Source organism: Lygodium microphyllum, chromosome 12 (genome assembly GCF_053477565.2).
Source record: "Lygodium microphyllum isolate KBCC chromosome 12, Lygodium_microphyllum_v1.1.10, whole genome shotgun sequence".
NCBI lineage: Eukaryota > Viridiplantae > Streptophyta > Polypodiopsida > Schizaeales > Lygodiaceae > Lygodium > Lygodium microphyllum.
Genome location: NC_141146.1, coordinates 17,805,679 through 17,823,883, shown reverse-complemented (window position 1 = coordinate 17,823,883; position 18,205 = coordinate 17,805,679). Strand labels below are relative to the sequence as shown.

The 18,205-nt window shown below is 40.8% G+C and overlaps 1 protein-coding gene across 5 annotated transcripts in view; it reads right to left on the bottom strand.

The window, feature by feature from the left end:
- PFT1 (phytochrome and flowering time regulatory protein (PFT1)) overlaps positions 1-18,205 on the bottom strand; it is a 194,660-nt gene that overhangs the window by 127,945 nt on the left and 48,510 nt on the right. For 3 of the 5 annotated variants that reach the window (XM_087689221.1, XM_087689222.1, XM_087689225.1), the window contains one exon: positions 16,963-17,037. The exons of the other annotated variants lie outside the window; for them this stretch is intronic. In XM_087689221.1, coding sequence (XP_087545347.1) covers positions 16,963-17,037 — 75 coding nt within the window. The remainder of the gene's footprint in view (positions 1-16,962; positions 17,038-18,205) is intronic. 5 annotated transcript variants of the gene reach the window in all.

The window sequence follows — 18,205 nt, the reverse complement described above, 5'->3', positions numbered from 1 at the left end:
AAGGTATTCTTGGCTGTTGCGACAAGAGTGGTAGTGCTAGAAGATAGAGAAGGTATATAATGAAGGTAGAGTGAATAGGGGCGGATAGGATAGGGAAGTGGAGTACACTTGGAAAGGAAAACCAGAGTGCCCACCATGCATACAAAAAGTGTGTGTAGCAGATCCAAATGTGGGTAAGGGTGTATTGTGTATAGGCATGGTAACGGCCTTTGGAACCCAACGTGGAGGGATAGAGACACGGGGAGCAGAGGATGAAAATCCCTGCGTAGAAGTGATCCAAGGGATATGTAACGACAGTCCATAAGTAAAGGATGGATATCCTTATGTTCAAAAGGTCGCGTGGGGGGTTTGTGAGTATTGGAGGATAGTGAGGGTGATACCCATCACAACCGTCTCAAAGTGGAAGGATGTGATAAAGTAGGGGTATGTGGAAAATACATTGTTAAAGGGTGGCATTCCCCCTTACAATGCACCAAGAGGTGGAGTAAATGGAGGATAAGTAGATGGTGGAATGGTAAATGAGAAGATGCTAGAAGCAGAGATGGAAAATCCAACCCCTAGTGTGCTTTGAGTAGAAGTGGAATATAATCCAAGATTTTGAAATGAAGATGTGAGTCGATCATATAGAAGATAGTGGTGGGGTAGGAGGGAGTTGAGAAGTGTAGTTTACTTGCTCAAACGAAACAAATAGTAAAGAGATATCTAATAAAGAATATGTGCTTCAAGAGCCTTCTCTATAAAAGTTAACATACTAAAAATTATCTAGATCCTACACAACAAAATAAGAAACAGGAGAAGGTTTTGGCTCATACGACTCAAAAGGTTTATACAAACCTAACATAAGGCCTAGTTGAGATAAAGGAGAAAGATCGCCAGACATGCCGAATGTCACGGTCCCTCCAAGATTAGAGAGATGGCCAATCTTACCAATTGGTCAGACGGAGCAGTAACACTTGTTGGTGTAAACCAAACTGTACGTGATGCACAAGTACTCCTTAAACTCTTCATCTACAAGATGATCAAAACAAGAATAAGAAGATGGTAAAGGTGAAGGTGTCTACCTCCTCCTCGACACCATAATGCCTTCTCAAAGTCTCCAATGATGGAGAACCCTGATAGGGCATCATAGGATCCTTAGAAAAAGATGCCCAAGACATTATGAGTCAAAATTGAGTTGTGTGTGAGTCTCGGACAAAGACTAGCCTCACAACCACTATAGGATACTCTTTGGAGGAGTGTTGGCTCTCATACCATATCAAGATATGCTAGGGTTTGCACTAAGGAAACACGGCATGTACGACCAAGATTGAAACACACAAACTTAGATAGAGACAAGCAAAACTCAAAAACTCAAACACAAAGAGCAAAAACTCTGAAGTGAATGAATGTTGTAAATGAATGTAAGTATACAGAATGCCCAAGGGCAAAGCAATCTAGTGTCAAAGACTCACATCCACCAGAGATGGATCTTGAGTGTTGTAACCACCAGTTGGAGATGAGAGAGTGCTGAATAATGAAGGGCAGCAAGCTAATCACCAACACACAGCAGTCGGAGGCTGAAATCTAGTAAACACAGCAATGTACTATCAAAGGAATGTTGAAACTGATCACCCCAAGCAAAGAACTATCAGGCGACAACAAGAGTGGTGTTTACTGATATAGACGGCTTGCTGGACAACAAAAACTCAGGTACTACAGCAATCGCCCAATGGGAGAGATAGCAACAGCTTGTCGCCTAGCACCAAATGCTGAAAACCCACGCTGATCAAGTGCTATGATGGCGCAAAAAATAGAGAACTCCAAACAACATGGTCAAGCCACCTAGGGCTGGATAATGATGGGCTGCAATCGGTGATGGATGGATAGCACCACATGGTAGGTGGTTGATGGCTGAAATTTGCACAATAGAGTGAGAAACCTGCACAAAAGGATAAGGCTGAATGACAGGCAGCCTGTCTATTTATAGATGTTGAAGGGTACCCCAAAAAATTAGGGTTTCGGAGAACCGCGCACCAAATTTGTGTTTTTCATTAATTAAGCATGTTTAGGGACTGTTTAAAAATGCTAATCAGCTGTAAAGCATATTTTAACTCAACAAGGGTAGCTAACATGCATCCTATGTCCAATGCCCTTTGTTTTGGGGTGGGATGCCTTGGGATGTTAGGGGCTAAGCTATGCTTTGCAATCCCTCCAAAGTTTTAGTGTTAGGCCTAAGAAGGGTGTCGAGCTAAAAAATACATTACAACTTGAAACATTCAATTAAATATTTAAAATAGCCCCAAAACAAGTTATTACCAAACTTCCATTGAAATTACCAATCTTTCCTAGTGACTGTCTGTGTCCCATAAACCAAACCCTAATTTGAAGGATCCACATATCTATAAATAGAAGGCTTCCCTTCCACTCAACCTATCTCTTCCTGCAAATTGTTGGCGCCCTATCTATTGCTGTCTAGACTCTACACCCCTTCTAGCACATATTGCAGTCCATGTTGTTGTCCATCGCCCAGGTACCATTTGCAGCCCTCCACCAGCCTACGTTTACAGCTCATCAGCCATCACCAGCTTCCAAACTGCTGCATTTTGCTGTCAGCCATCGCCAAAAATCTGCCACATCATCAGCCAGCTGTTGCCGACTTCCCAAGCTGCTGCATTTTCAACCTATAGCTGCCACCCAGCCAGCACAAACACTCCGGGAGCTGATCGTCACAAATTTGATGCCATTTTCACTAGTCATTGACATATTCAGCCCTGTGTTTATAGGATAGTGCAGCCGGCTGCCCGATGGCTGTCCTTTGCCATTTACAACAGCTGGTCAATGTTCGGAGGCTGCCGCCTAGGTTTCAAGAGCCATCCAGACTACAACAATCTCTAGCTCATCTTTCTGCCTTGGTCCTTTCAATGATGTGGGACTTCCGAGGTTTTGTATTCAGTTTGCAAAGTGTGTTTACTGCATTGAGCATTTTATATTATTCATTCTTCATCCTTCAATCTTCACTGTCTTTGAGTTACTCTTGACCTCAAGTTCTATTGTTATCACTTTGTGCTTTGTCATACATTTCTAATTATGTTTTGTGTTCAAGTATTTCTTTGTACTCATGGTCTCTAGCTAAATAATCCTATTCTTCTCTGAGTGACTCAAAGTGAGAGACTCTGCATCAAGGGAGTACAAAAGGGTGATAGCCTATCCATGTCAAAACCATGTAACTCAAACCATGATGATGACTAGGTATACCTACATGAAGTATCACCCCTTGCAACAAGTTGTTGTGGGGACTTGAGGGTTAGCCATGCAATACTTGTGTTTAGGGAGCTCCCATAAGTTGTGTACGAATGGCACTAATTTGGTAAGGACCTTCACCACAATTGGAGGAGCCCCTAGCTCAGCTCTAATAGTCTCATGTGCAACCAAAACCTTACATTTGATCACCTTGCAAATCGTTGATACCAATGGCCTCTCTATCAATCTCCACACATCATGTGTACCACCACCATAGGAGATGTAATTGGAGATTACCATAGTTTTCAAGTACAAAAGATACGGTACGATAAAATACGGTACTAAATCGTACCTTATTATTTTATAAGGTACAATACGATATAAGTATGAAAAAAATTAACATGATTTTCTTTTAAAACCATAGTCATTAAATGATAGAACACATGTTTAAACTAGAAATAACCATTTCATTACAAAATAAGATAAATACATGAGGGTGGCCATCACAGTCGCATGGGCTGCGCACAACATGCGATACAACTACAGTCTAGTACATACATGCTCCATGGATGATGCATCATAGTGGCATCATGCATGTGGATACAATGATAGTAGATACAAAAAAAAGAGAGACCTATGAACCTATAATGAGGCATCACTATCATCATCATCATCAGAACCATCTAAGTACTCTTCAAGAGAGTCTAAAGATGACTCCTCGGCATCAAATGATGAGACACTCTCATACTCATCCTCACTATTGAGGTTGCCATCATCAAATGATGGCTCCCTAGCTGGCAGCTAAGTAGGCAAGGGGGGGATGTCATCACGAGGCATAGGATGTGAGCTGCTAGAGCCCTTCCTTACATATGTTTGCCAGCCACTTAAACCACCCCTCCTCGATGTTGGAGGGTGCCGAATGACCGTGCCCCTGCTACCACCTACTCGATCTTCTCGCCTACAAGCACACTAACTACCAGTGTCACAAGTGTCTGCGATTTTGCTGCTATAAGCTCTCTATAGAGCTCTGCAAAAATCATCTCCTCCTCACCCACCGCCTAATGTACACTCGAAAGAGTGTCGCCTATCAACTTGAATGTATCAACATTCACCTACACAATGTACATAACATTGTAAATGCTAGAGTCTAATAAAGTATAAACTTCAAAGTTTAAAACAACAAATTTTAAATTTTATGGCTAAGTGTTTACTTGGTTTGGACTACCCATGCTCATTATAGCCCTCATCATGTGTAAGTTAGTGCGGCAATAGACTAGCCGCTCTAACTCTCATATGCTAAGCCGATTGCAAATCTTCGTGTGAATGAGAGAATACGCACTCTAATTTCTCTCACATGCATCCAAAGAGCAATCTTGGGCAAGGACCTTGATCGCTTAGGGTTGACGAGATCTCCAATGTGTATCCAAAGTTTTGCCACCAAAATAAAGGCTTCACAAGTGATTCTCTCCGATGAAAAAGGTGACAATTGATGTAGCTTTATGCACCATCCTCTTCACCCACTTGACCTTCCGAATGTCTTCCATGAGCAAGTCCAAACAATGACTTGCACATGGAGTCCACACAATTGTGGGGAACTAAAATCAGCCTTCCTCCTCAGATAGGGTGGTAAATCCCTGATTACAACTTAATTACAGCAACAAGCAATAAATGCAATTCTGAAAATACAAATTTACATACTAATCTTGGACAATACACACCCAATTGGCCCCAAAATTGACGCCCCTTTTGGTATTTCTTTAGCTTTATTGAAGAAAAAGTTGACTTACAATGGGATTCTCCCAATCCCTTTCAGTATTTCGACTCCCCTTGCTGTCCAAAGTGACCAACAAGTCTTCAATCTATTTTGTCCCTTCATTTGGGCACTCAATTAGCCTTGACCCACTTCATAGACGATGAAAATGCCCCAAATTCAATGGCTGGCTAGTCCTCCACCTGAATTCAACTGAAATTCACCTTCAGCCTTGTTGAATCCAAGTCTTGGAGCTTACAATTTTTGGCATGCTTCCCAAGGCTGCTGCTGAACCCTAATTTCGGCTATAAATTAGGGTTTATAGCAAAGACATTTGCAATTTCTCAGCCTCCAAAGGTCCAAATGCTGAGATCTTCGAAGCAAGGCTGTGAAATGGCTAGAAGATGAGAGGAAAAGTTGTAGAGAGAGAAAATTCAAAGTCGCAAAGAATGACTAAAAATCAGTCAAGTGCAGCTACTGCCCTACCACAATAGCATTTAGATGCAAGGAAAGAACTGAAGAAAATCAGTCATTTATTGCTGCTGCCCTACCTCAACAGCCTCTAGATGCTGTCTCCTGTTGTTGACTGGTTTTCTTTTACCCCTGGCTGCCTCAGAAGGTCCTCCAATGGCTGCAAATCAGACTAACAGCCTCTCCTCCCTCTCTCTTGCTGACTGAATGTATAGAAATGTCACTCTCCAGCCTCTAAAGACGTTTTTCAATCTTGCATGGGCTTTTTTCACAAGGGACAGCCTCCCCAAATGGTTTTTCCTGTATTTTTCATAATTAAATATTAATTTTTAATCTTTAAATACTGAAAATTAATCTAATAATTATTTCGGTGCCCTGAAAAATAATCTAACCAGCCAATAATTAAATTGGCTAGGGAACTTTCATTCCCGAGTGTCTCTGCGTCATCTTTGACCATCAGATTGGTGTTAGGTACCATTAAACGCCACTTCTCTAGTGTCACCAACTGACACTTATTGCCAAAATGGATGACCTAGGCCAACAACTAGCACCAGATACCACCAAGTATCTGTGCGACATAACTTATAGCAACTTTTGCATTTGACATCCCGTGATTTCTTCGCGTCCCAAGCTCGCAAATTTACTTTAACCCCAGTTGCACCTCACATATGCATCATTTACTTAATCATGTGATTAAAAATTAATCCAGAGCTTTCGAAAATACATATCCTCATGACAGGAACTCGGCCTCAAGTAAACGGCCTATGCGTCGACAATTCGATGCATTGTCGGTAACAACTTGCACCATATTTAAAGGGTCCACCTGTAACAAACCTTTTATATATCAATTATTACTAAGACATATTGACTCAACGATTCCAAATTAGTTTGATGCTCGTGTACTTTGAAATGTGATTTGTATTTCAAGATATGATTAAATGTTTATCTTTCTATTTAAGAATGGCCAAAAGACAGAACGCCCTATAATTATACTTGGGTCGTCATTGACGAGATGCCCAATAGAAATTAAACGTCTTAGTCGAGCGGTCAGATTGACAAAAAAGCTCAGACGACTAACACTTTTATACTCAAATAGTCACATTGCTTAAAAGCCTATATAATGAGTGGTTTCAAAAAGTGAAACGAGATGCTCATGATCGAAGAAACAAACCATAAACCGGTGAACCTACATAATGAAGCTCTCCGAAAGCTAAATTTGGCAACTTCTAAAATTTAGAAGGTTCCTATTTTTAAAAGTTACTCAAATGAAAATTCTATTCGCGAAGGCTTCGCAATTTTGCAAGGAACGATTTTATCTTCAACAACTATCTCAAATTCTTAATCATTTGAGAGATTTTTAGACTAGAAGGTTTGAAAGTTTATTTCACTAAAAAAGTGACATGTGACATCTAAAAGAAGACGTGTCATTTTGAAGAGACAGGTGTCCCTACACTTGTCATTTTCAACAAGCACTTCTCATTTGCAGCCTCTACTTTCCACTTTTGAGCACCCAAGCCCCACTCTTATATATTGGAGGACTCTCACTTCATTTGAAACAATGTCTCATGCTGAAATTTCAATCGCATGCTTTGTACTCTACTATCTATCTCTCATCCAAGAAACACTTTCTACTTAGCTTGATCTAATTTAAGCACTAAAGAAGAGAGTCAACTTGCTACCCACAGTTTGCAGAAATTAGGGTTTCAAAACCCTAGTTTTCAGAATTGCAACAAATCAACCCTTTTGTATATGGTTCAAGCACTTCGTGCCCATGGTTTTATTTCAATAAATTCTTGAAAAGGGAGAGGGGTTGGCTCTCCTCTCAACATGTTGTCGACTCTCTCTCTCTCTCTCTCTCTCTCTCTCTCTCTCTCTCTCTCTAGCTTGTCATGGTGATAATTAATCAAGTTGGTTAAGTTCAAAGTATTGTCATTCTCACATTCTTCCTCGCATTTATACCACCTACAACCACAAATTACAAGTAACAATACTTGGAGTTTACAAAGAGAAAGAGAGAGTTGAGCCTTTCAAGTTTCAACTTTCAAGATTCAAGAACGAAGAAAGATAGAGATTGGGACCCGAGAGGAAAGAGAGAATCGAGATAGAAATTAAAGAGAAATTAGAATAGGGAGATAGATAGTGTAACGAGCGTTTCTCCTTGGATAGGGTGGTCAATCCCTAATTACAACTTAATTACAGCAACAAACAATAAATGCAAAACTGAAAATACAAATTTACCTACTGATCTTGGACAATGCACACCCGATTGGCCCCGAAACTCGCGCCTCTTTCAGTATTTCTTTAGCTTTATTGAAGAAAAAGTTGATTTACAATGGGATTCTCCCAATCCCTTTCGGTATTTCAACTCCCCTTACTGTCCTAACTGACCAGTAAGTCTTCATTCTATTTTGTCCCTTGATTCGGGCACTCAATTGGCCTTCACCCACTTCATAGATAATGGAAATGTCCCAAAGTCAATGGCTGACTACTCCTTCACCTGAATTCAACTGAAACTCACCTTCAACCTTGTTGAATACAAGTCTTGGAGCTTCCAATTTCTGGCTTGCTTTCAAAGATTGCTGCTAAACCCTTATTTCTGGTGCGAATTAGGGTTTACAACAAAGAAATTTACAATTTCTCAGCCTCCAAGGGTCCAAATGTTAAAATCTTCGAAACAAGACTGTGAAATGGCTGGGAGATGAGAGGGGAAGCTGTAGAGAGAGAGAAAATTCAGAGTTTTGTCGCAAAGAATGATTAAAAATCAGTCAAGTGCAGCTGCTGTCCTCCCACAACAGCTTGTAGATGCAAAGAACTGAAGAAAATCGGTCATTTACTACTGCTGCCCTGCCTCAACAGCCTGTAGATGCTGTATCCTATTGATTAGCCTTCTTTTGCCCTTGGCTACCGCAGAAGGTCTTCCAATGGCTACAAATCAGACTAGTAGCCTCCCATCCCTCTCTCTTGTAAGCTGAATTTATAAAAATACCTCTCCCCAACCTGTTTTCCAGTCTTGCATGGGTATTTTTAAGAAGTGGAAGCCTTTCCAGATAGTTTTTCCAGCATTTTTCATAATTAAATACTAATTTTTAGTCTTTAAATACTAAAAATTAATCTAATAATTATTTCGGTGCCTTGAAATTTAATCTCACTGGCCAATAATTAAATTGGTTAGGCAACTTCCATTCTCGAGTGTCTCTACAACATCTTTGACAGTCAAAATGGTGTTCCGTACCATTAAACATCAATTCTCTAGTGCCACTAGCTGACACTTATGGACAAAATGGATGACCTAAACTAACAACTGGCATGAGATACCACCAAGTACCTATGCGGCATAACTTATAGCAACTTTTGCCGTTAACATCCCGTGATTTCTTCAGATCACGAGCTCGTAAATTTACTTTAACCCTAGTTACACCTCACATATGCGTCACTTAGTTAATCATGTGATTAAAAATTAATCCACATGTTAAGTGAGGTTTCAAAAATACATATCCTCATAACAACCCTCCCCCTTGAAATCCTTACAATCATCCTCGATTGCACTACCAAATGTATCAAAAGCAAAGTATTACATTGGAATTTCCATAGGACATCATAGTCAACACAACATTGCCCACTGTTGTTCAACCATTCCATATGCCCAACATATCGTGAAAATTACCGACCAACATAACATAACATAAGACTCACAAAGAATCTCAAAAACATTGCCAAATTATCATGTCACATGTCTATTTCTCATGAGCTCAACTCATCTGGCAAAACCAAACCATAGCATAGCATAGCATAACCTAGCATAGACCATCGCTAAAACATCAATGGCATCATAACATATGCTGTTGTTCATGGAACTAGATGTAAACCATTGAAAACTGAGCATAATCTAATCATAAACTGATCACTTGCTTATCTAAGAACTGATCACAAACTCCTGCAAATGTGACCCCAAACTGATCACAAACTCATTGCAAAATTTGACCAACAATCAGTGAAAAAACTGATATACAACTAATCCAAAAAGTGACCATAAATGGTTCTTAAACTTATCAAAAACTTAGCTGAAACAAATCAGAATTTTTGTCTCAAAATTGAGGCAAATTTCATCCTAAATTAATCATAAGCTGATGCAAAAGTATAGTTTCAGTGCCCGAGTGAAACTCATACTCATCTGCATACATCTCACAGTGACTAGTACACTAAGTAGTGATCTCATGGCAAACATACTATCAGCACAATACCTTGGATGCATGCCGAATATATCTGAGATCCACTGCATATAAGAGCTGTCCATAACTGGAGGAGGGAAAGTGCTACCTCCCCCTTGAGCATCAAGCAATACTCCGAACCCTTGCTCTGCTGAACCTGACAAAGCCCGAACTAAAGTCCGGCTCTAACTGAAAGGCATCTAGGTAAAGCTACAACAACTGAGGATGGTCTGCCAAGTCATCCTCTTCCATCCATTTGGCATCCATTGGTGAATAATTCTGAAATTTCACCAAGTATCTCCTAGAAACTTTACCTTTGACCTTTCTTTCCTTATGTGCCAAAGTCTGCTCAAGTACCAAAATCTCATCTAGCTCCTCAACCTCACGTGGAATTTCAGTAAGCATATCCTCTGCCATATCACCATGAAAAGGCCTCAACAAACTGACATGAAAGGCATTGTGTATCCACCAATGTGGAGGTAATTTCAGCCAATATGTCATATCGTTGATCTTTTCCAACACCTGGAAGGGCCCATAGTATCTCATACTCAACTTCGGATACAATCTTTCTCTTCCTTTCATCTTTTTCAGCCTTTTCTTTTCAAAATGCAGTAATACATAATCACCCTCTGCAAACTGCAAAGCACGTTTGTGTCGATCAGCTGTCCTCTTTTGCTTTTCTTGCGTTCTCTGAAGTGCATATTTTATATTAGTATAGGCTACATCCAAGTTTTCCACATAACGATCAACCTCAAAGATCTTATCCTTAGTTTGCAAAATCGATGGTACCTTCTTGCCACCCTTAATCACCTCAAATGGAGCTTTGATCGTAGAACTATGCACCGCGTTGTTGTAAGCAAACTCAACCAAGGGCATACTACTCCCACTGTGTCTTGTGGTCTGAAATATAGCACCTCAAAAGATCTAACACTGTGGAATTTGCTTCCTCAAAGACTGACCATCTGTCTGCGGATGGAAAATGATGAGAGTTTCAGTGTGATACCTATATTCTCAAACAAGCCCTTCCAAAATAAACTGGTTATCCAGGGGTCTCGATCACTGATGATCGACTTTGGTATACCATGATACTTGAAGATGTGCTACAAAAACAATGGTGCCATATGATCAGTCTTTATTTTCTAACTCACTAAAATGAAATGGGCTTTGTTTGCCAAACCTGCAAACGATAGTCCATATCCCATCATTCCCTATAGATGTCTTGGGAAGCTGAAAAATAAAGTCCATTGCAATGCTCTGCCAAGGCCTATTAGGAATAGGCAAGGGCTCCAACAAACCCGGCATCTTTTGCCTATCATACTTTACCTTCTGTCATACGATGCATGCCTTAACAAACTGTTCTACATCATGCCTTAAAGCTGGCCAATAAAAGAAATGCTCCACTACCTTGACTGTGGTATCAATACCTCTGTGTTTTGCATATGGAGAAACATGATTTTCAGAGATAACTCTAGGCCTTAACTGCTTTGTGACACATAGTCATCCATGCATCATCAAAAATCCATCTCTTAGCACAAAGTGTTCATGCCTTTGGCCATTGCAAAAGCTGATCATAAACATTAGCAAAGTCCAAATCAACAACATATTACTCTTTCATGGCATCCAACTCAGTGTGATAAACCATGCTAACGGCTCAAATTTGTGACTTATATGACAGTGCATCAGCCACAACATTCTTTTTACCATCAATATGTACAATCTGAAAATGAAACATACAGAGAAAATTTGCCCATCTCATATGCTTCTCTGACAACTTTGTCTGCATCAGAAAGTATCTCAAAGTTTGATGGTCTATCTGCACTATAAAATTAGCCCCCAACAAATAATGTTTCCACGTAGACAATGCATGAATTACATCCAAGAGCTCTTTCGCATAGACTTGCAATTCTTTTCTGCATCCTGGAGAATTCAGCTCTCGTAAGCCACAACTCAGCCGTGCTGCGTAAGAACAGCCCCAATGTTATTACCACATGCATCACATTGAACTATGAATGACTTCCTTAGATCGGGGCAACACAAGCACAAGATCTAAAGTCATCTTTTCCTTCAACTTTTCAAATGCTGAAATTTCCATTGTTGTCCATCTAAATGGCATATCCTTCTTTTGCAAGGCATGCAATGGAGATACAATTTTAGCAAACCCGCGTACGTACTTCCTCTAGTAAGAACATAAACCCAAGAAGTTGCGGATCTCATGCACATTTCTCAAAGGTGGCCATGATCGTATTGCTTCAACCTTTGCAGGGTCCATGCAAATACCATCAGCCGATACAATATACCCCAAAAAGTAGATTTCATACAAGAAATTTTCACTTTTCTTGTCATTGATAACCAGCCTATGGTCATGCAGTTCATTGAACACAATGTCCAAGTGTTTTCTATGCTTTGACTCGTTCTTTGAATAGACAATCATGTCATCAAAGAAAGTGTCTACAAATCCTCTATGTGGCTTGAAGATACGATCCATCATCCAATTAAAAGTGGCAGGACATTCGTAAGTCCAAAAGGCATAACAAGAAACTCATACAATCCAAAAGATATCCTAAAAGTTGTCTTAGGCACATCTTCTGGTCTAATGTATATCTGATGTTTTCCACTTTTCAAATCTATACCGCTAAATATGGCTGTTCCTTGCAATCTATCCATAATATCATCGATCCGAGTAATCGAAAAGCAGTTCTTTATTATGATCTTGTTCAGAGCACGATAATCAATACATATATGCCATGAAACATCCTTTTTCTGCGCCAAAAGCATTGGACAACAAAAAGTATCAGAGTGCAGCGATGCGGAAGCGTAGGACAAAGACTGGGAGAAAGTGAACACAGAGAAAAGAGAGAGAGAGAGAGAAGGAGACAATGTAATGCAGAAAATCTGCAGTGTAGTATGCTAGATAAGAGTACAGAAATATACATAGGGACAGAGGAAATATCTGCGTGTGTCTCCGTCTTGAAGACCTCGATCTCCGTCAGCCCGAGCACAGTCAGTCTCAACCAACACATCTCAAGATCAGAATGAAAGAGAGTGTGCCACCAATTGGCTATATATAGCCAAGAAACACAAAAACGCCCAGCACCAGGTCAACTGAATAAAATAATCAGAAAACTATCCGACTGTGCAAAAACTAATGTCCGACTATACCAGCACCACGTGGCATCCTGCCGTACTCTGCTGTACATTGCTGACGTGTCTGCCTACCCGGAACTGATGACATGGCACCTGATAGATCTATCCAACAGATCTGTAAACAGATAAACCCTAACACAGCCTATCCAGGGGATGACTCTACCTCTAACAAAAAGGTAATGAGCTTGAATCAACCCTTTTTCTAACAGCTTATTTACCTGAGTCATAATCTCCTCCTGTTGGGCTGCACTGACTCTGTAGGGTGGCTTATTAGGTGGGCTACTTCTAAGGATAAGATCTATGCCATGATCTTCTGGCCTTTCAGGCAATAGCTGCCTTGGGAGTGACTGAGAGAAGCAATCAGCATACATTTTCAAAAATCACATGCAATCATTCTCTAACTTAGACATGCTCCCAACATTCTCACTATCATCTTTATCCTTAGTAAAAACCAAGTACGCTAAAAGATGATTTTTCGTTACTTTAGAAATAGCAGCTGCAAATACAACAAGGACAGATTCACCTTTCAACTTTACATCAAGTGTGAGTGTTTTTCCCTTATGCTGAATAGTGATTTTTTTTACATAAGAATCAATCACTGCAACATACGGTGACACCATGGCATATCTAGCAATACATCATAACCCTCAAGTGGAGCAATGAAGAACTCTTCGCTGTCCACATATCCTTCTATGTGCAGCCAAAGCTTTCCAATGGGCGATGTGACAAGCTCTGCATGGCCTTTACATACCATTCCAACTTTCCCCATGGGTCCCATCTCATCCTCTCTCATGCCTAGATGGGCGGCCATGTCAACAAAGATGAAGTTGGCTCGTACAACATTATCAAAGAAAATCAATGCATGCTGATTCCTAATTTTTCCCCATGCTCTGCACAACTCAGTAGCATCATCATTGGGCTAATCACTATTGACATCAAGCACCAATACCACTGATCTTTTGGGCTTCTTTTAGAATCTCCCTCATTTTCTAATTTTCCAGTTTGCTATCTATTGGGACAATCCCTTGCAACGTGACCCTCCTGTTCACAAATAAAACATTTATTTGCAGCCATCAATTCCCTACGTTGTACCAATGTTTTGGAGTCCTTTCTTTGTTGTTTTGGCCTCTTTTCAGACTGTTTTTCAGATCTGCCCCTTTTCTCAAGCTTAAACAACTTTTTATTCGGCTTATCCCCACTTTCTGGGAAGCCTGAATCCTTCCCATGTAGCAAAGCATCAGCTGTAGCAGCAATCTCTATAAGTTGAGACATGCTAGACACGGTGGATTCAATACAAAAATCCATGGTTCCTTTGGGCGGCCCACAAACATATTTTTCCACTTGCTCGTGAAGGGGTACGAGGCGATAAGAAGTAATATGCAGCAATGCATCCCAAAACTTCTGATTATATTGCTCCAAATTCTTACATTCCTTAGCATCCAGCTTATTCCAAGCTGTCATGATGTCCACCTCAAAGGTACTTGTCAACCATATTGATGCAAACATTTGCTTGAATTGTACCCACGTTGGCGGTACTCTACCTTGCATCAAAAGAATGGGCCACCACTGTAATACATTCCCTTTCAAGAAAGTGACTGTCTTTCAAATCTTTGAGGACTCTGTGAAGTTTCTCCCTAAATAGGCTCCATTAAACTGCTGAATGAAAGTCAAAGCTTTTAGCCTATCTTGTACACCACTGAAGGACTCAAACTTCACTCCTTTTCCACCCTCATCATAGTCTTTTGCTGCCCCTTTGGGTGTCAAGTTGTCATACACTGGCTGTTGCATAAAGGATGCATTTGCTGAATTTGCATCAAAACCAACGCCAAACGGAGCATTTGCATGACCAACATTCATTCCTTGAGCCCCATAAGCATTCGGGGGTGCAAATATAGTACCAAACATGCTATTTTGTGCCCCAGACATCAAGCCAATGCTGCCATACATAGGGTCTTGCATATTTCCAGCCATACACAAATACATTGGACGTTGCACACCGTGCATTGGTTGTTGCATACCATAGGGATTTGTGCCATACATTCCCATATGCAGTCCTTGTCCAACCATAGCATGAAAAATCATGCTTCCACCAAAATATCCTAGCTGCCCCATCATAGCATGCACGCTCGGCTATCCAAAATCCATTGAATTAGCACTTTCATGATGACCTTGCACTTGCATTCCTCACCCCGTAAGTGCCAACTGTTTTATTTCATTAGCATCTTTGGGAGCTTCAAATGAAGGGTTTGGCATTATCTTCGGTGCATCCTGCTGTCCTGAAGATGTATTAGACGTCTTCTTCTTCTTGCCTTTGTTGTCCTTCTTTGGAGCATTAAAAAATCGGATAAATTGAGGATCCTTTGCCAATTTAGCAAAGAGATTTGTTGTTGTCCTCATCCAATTCTTGAACTAGTCATCAAATTCCTCTTCATTTTGCTGGTCATTAGCCTCCTTATGCCCTGAAGGCCGCGTATCTTGCCCAATAGCAACATTTTCAGCTTGTTGTCCATGGTCTAAGCCTTGTCCAAGGTCAAGCATTGCATTTCCTTCATTCCCATGTAAACATTCATATTGAAAGGCATCATCACTGCTTGAGTCCATCTCACTATATGAAGACATATCGCTGTAATTTCTCAGCTGAGAGTAAAAATCAGCACTAGCACAAAGCTTTGGCTTGCAATCAAGTATCTTGGGCCCACCAAATCAAGGGATTGAGTGGTGTCCCGGCAACGGAACCATGTAACCAGTCTTTCTTTCGTGGATAGGTGGTAAATCCCTGATTACAACTTAATTACATTACAGCAGTAAACAATTAGTGCAAATCTGAAAATACAAATTTACCTATTGATCTTGGACAATGCACACTCGATTGGCCCCAAAAAGTGGCGCCTCTTTCGGTATTTCTTTAGCTTTATTGAAGAAGGAGTTGATTTACCATGGGATTCTCCCAATCCCTTTCAGTATTCCAACTCCCCTTGCTGTACAAAATCACCAGCAAGTCTTTAACCTAATTTTCCCCTTGATTCGGGAAATCAATTGGCCTTCATCCGCTTTGATGGAGATGGAAAATGCCCCAAATTCAATTATTTGTTGATCCCTCCACTTGAATAGGCTAAAAATAGCTTCAGCCCTGTTAAATCCAAGTCTTGGAGCTTCCAATTTCAAGCACACTTCCCAAGGCTTCTACTAAACCCTAATTTCTGTTGTAAATTGGGGTTTACATCAAAGAAATTTGCAATTTCTCAGCCTTCAAGGGTCCAAATGCTGAAATCTTCAGAGCAAGGCTGTGAAATGGCTAGGAGATAAGAGGGAAAGTTGTAGAGAGAGAAATATCAGAGTTTTGTCGCGAAGAATGACTGAAAATCAGTCAAGTGCAGCTGCTGCCCTGCCACAACAGCTTGTAGAGAAAATCGGTCATTTATTGATGCTGCCCCGCCTCAACAGCCTGTAGGTGCTGTCTCCTCTTGTTGATTGGTCTTCTTTTGCCTTGGCCGCCTCAGAAGATCCTCCAATGGCTGCAAATCAAACCAGCAGCCTCCCCTTCCTCTCTCTTACAGGCTGAATTTATTAAAATGTGTCTCCCTAACCTCTAAAGACGTTTTTCAATCTTGCATGGGCATTTTTAACAAGTGAAAGCCTTCCCAAATGGTTTTTTTAGCATTTTTTAAAATTAAATATTAATTTTCAGTTTTCAAATATTGAAAATTAATCTAATAATTATTTCGATGCCCTTAAAAAAAATATAATTGGCCAATAATTAAATTGGCTAGGCAACTTCCATTCCCGGATATCTCTGCGCCATCTTTGACCATCAGATTGGCATTAGGTACCATTAAACACCACTTCTTTAGTGTCACCAACTGACATTTATGGCCAAAATGGATGACCTAGGCCAACAACTTACACTAAATACCACCAAATACCTGTGCGGCATAACTTATAGCAACTTTTGTCTTTGGCATCCCGTGATTTCTTTGGGTCCCGAGCTCGTAAATTTACTTTAACCCCAGTTGCACCTGACATGTGCATTACTTACTTAATCATGTGATTAAAAATTAATCCACATGTTAAGTGAGGTTTCAAAAATACATGTTCTCATGATAGATAGTTATGCATAAATCAATTATTATAATGAAAGAAAGTGAAGCAAACTTAAAAGGCAATGTATACCTCAATGATAGCTTGCCGAATGTCGCGGTAGATGAATGCGCTCGTTTTCCTCCCCCTCTTTTTGGTATCTACGGCCTGCAAAAAGTAAGTGCCAAGTGAACATGAGACAAGTATGTTGATGACGCCCCATTTCTTACAATCACTCCATCCGTCAGTGAGAATGCAACAACCGTATTTTATCCATATAGCCCGAATAGGATCAAGAGCTCTATCAATCCTCTCCTTCTCTTCATCAATCTTTTTCGTCCTAATGCCATTGTATGTGACACCGGTCCATTCTTCACATGGACCCACATAGGCAATGTCTTTTACCATATTCTTCCATTGGTCTTGCTTTAGGACATTGAATGCAAGATTGCACTCAATCACCGTGTATGCAATTTCAATGTCCGCAAGTCATTGCCTTTCTCTAAGAAAGGCAACCGATCCACGCACATGACTGGAAACTTGAGAGAGAGAGGATTGTCTCTCCGGAGACACATGAGCCTCCACTCTTTGTCTTTTACTAGAGCCGGATGCAGATGTGGAGCCCCCACCACCAATGGTAGAGGCCTCTCCCGCATCAGTTGAAGATACGCCCACATTTGATGCTTCCTCATTAGTAGGCATAGGAGTTGGTGCCGATAAGCCACTTCCTCATCCTCTTGTAGAGCCCCCTCTCATCTTAGTGAGAATCTCATCCGCGATGTTGTGAGGGATCTCCTTGCATGGAGCAACTTGCCCCCCATCTTGGAAAGTAGTTGGAGAAGCCGAGCCAGGTTGTACCACTTGTATAGTGCTTTCTACAATACTTACACGTCCAATGGTGGGATTTGGACTTCTTTCTCTCCCTCTGCACATGGATCACGTGCAAATTAAAGGCCTCGTGCTTCTTAGGAGTCATGGTGTTGATGACGGATGGAGAGGCCCAGGGGAGAGTGAGAAAGAGAGAGAGGGAGAGTGAGATGTTTGAGTCTTGACTCTTGAAACTTAAAAGTGAAAATTGAAAGAAAGGGAGAGGGTTGAGGTAAACTTTAAAGTTGAAAGAGCAAAGTGAGAGAGAGGGGATGGAAGAGGCTTGAGCCTTGAGCCTTGATAGGGTGCGGAAAAGAGGAGAGAGTAAGAGGCTACAGCTTTACGAATCACAAAACAATTCAAGATCCAAGAGAGGTAGATGAGGATGGCAAATGCTTGCTGAAGTGGTGTGGAAGTATGGAGGAGAGGAGTACCTTTTGTAGATGAGAGAAGGGTCAAACAGTCAGAG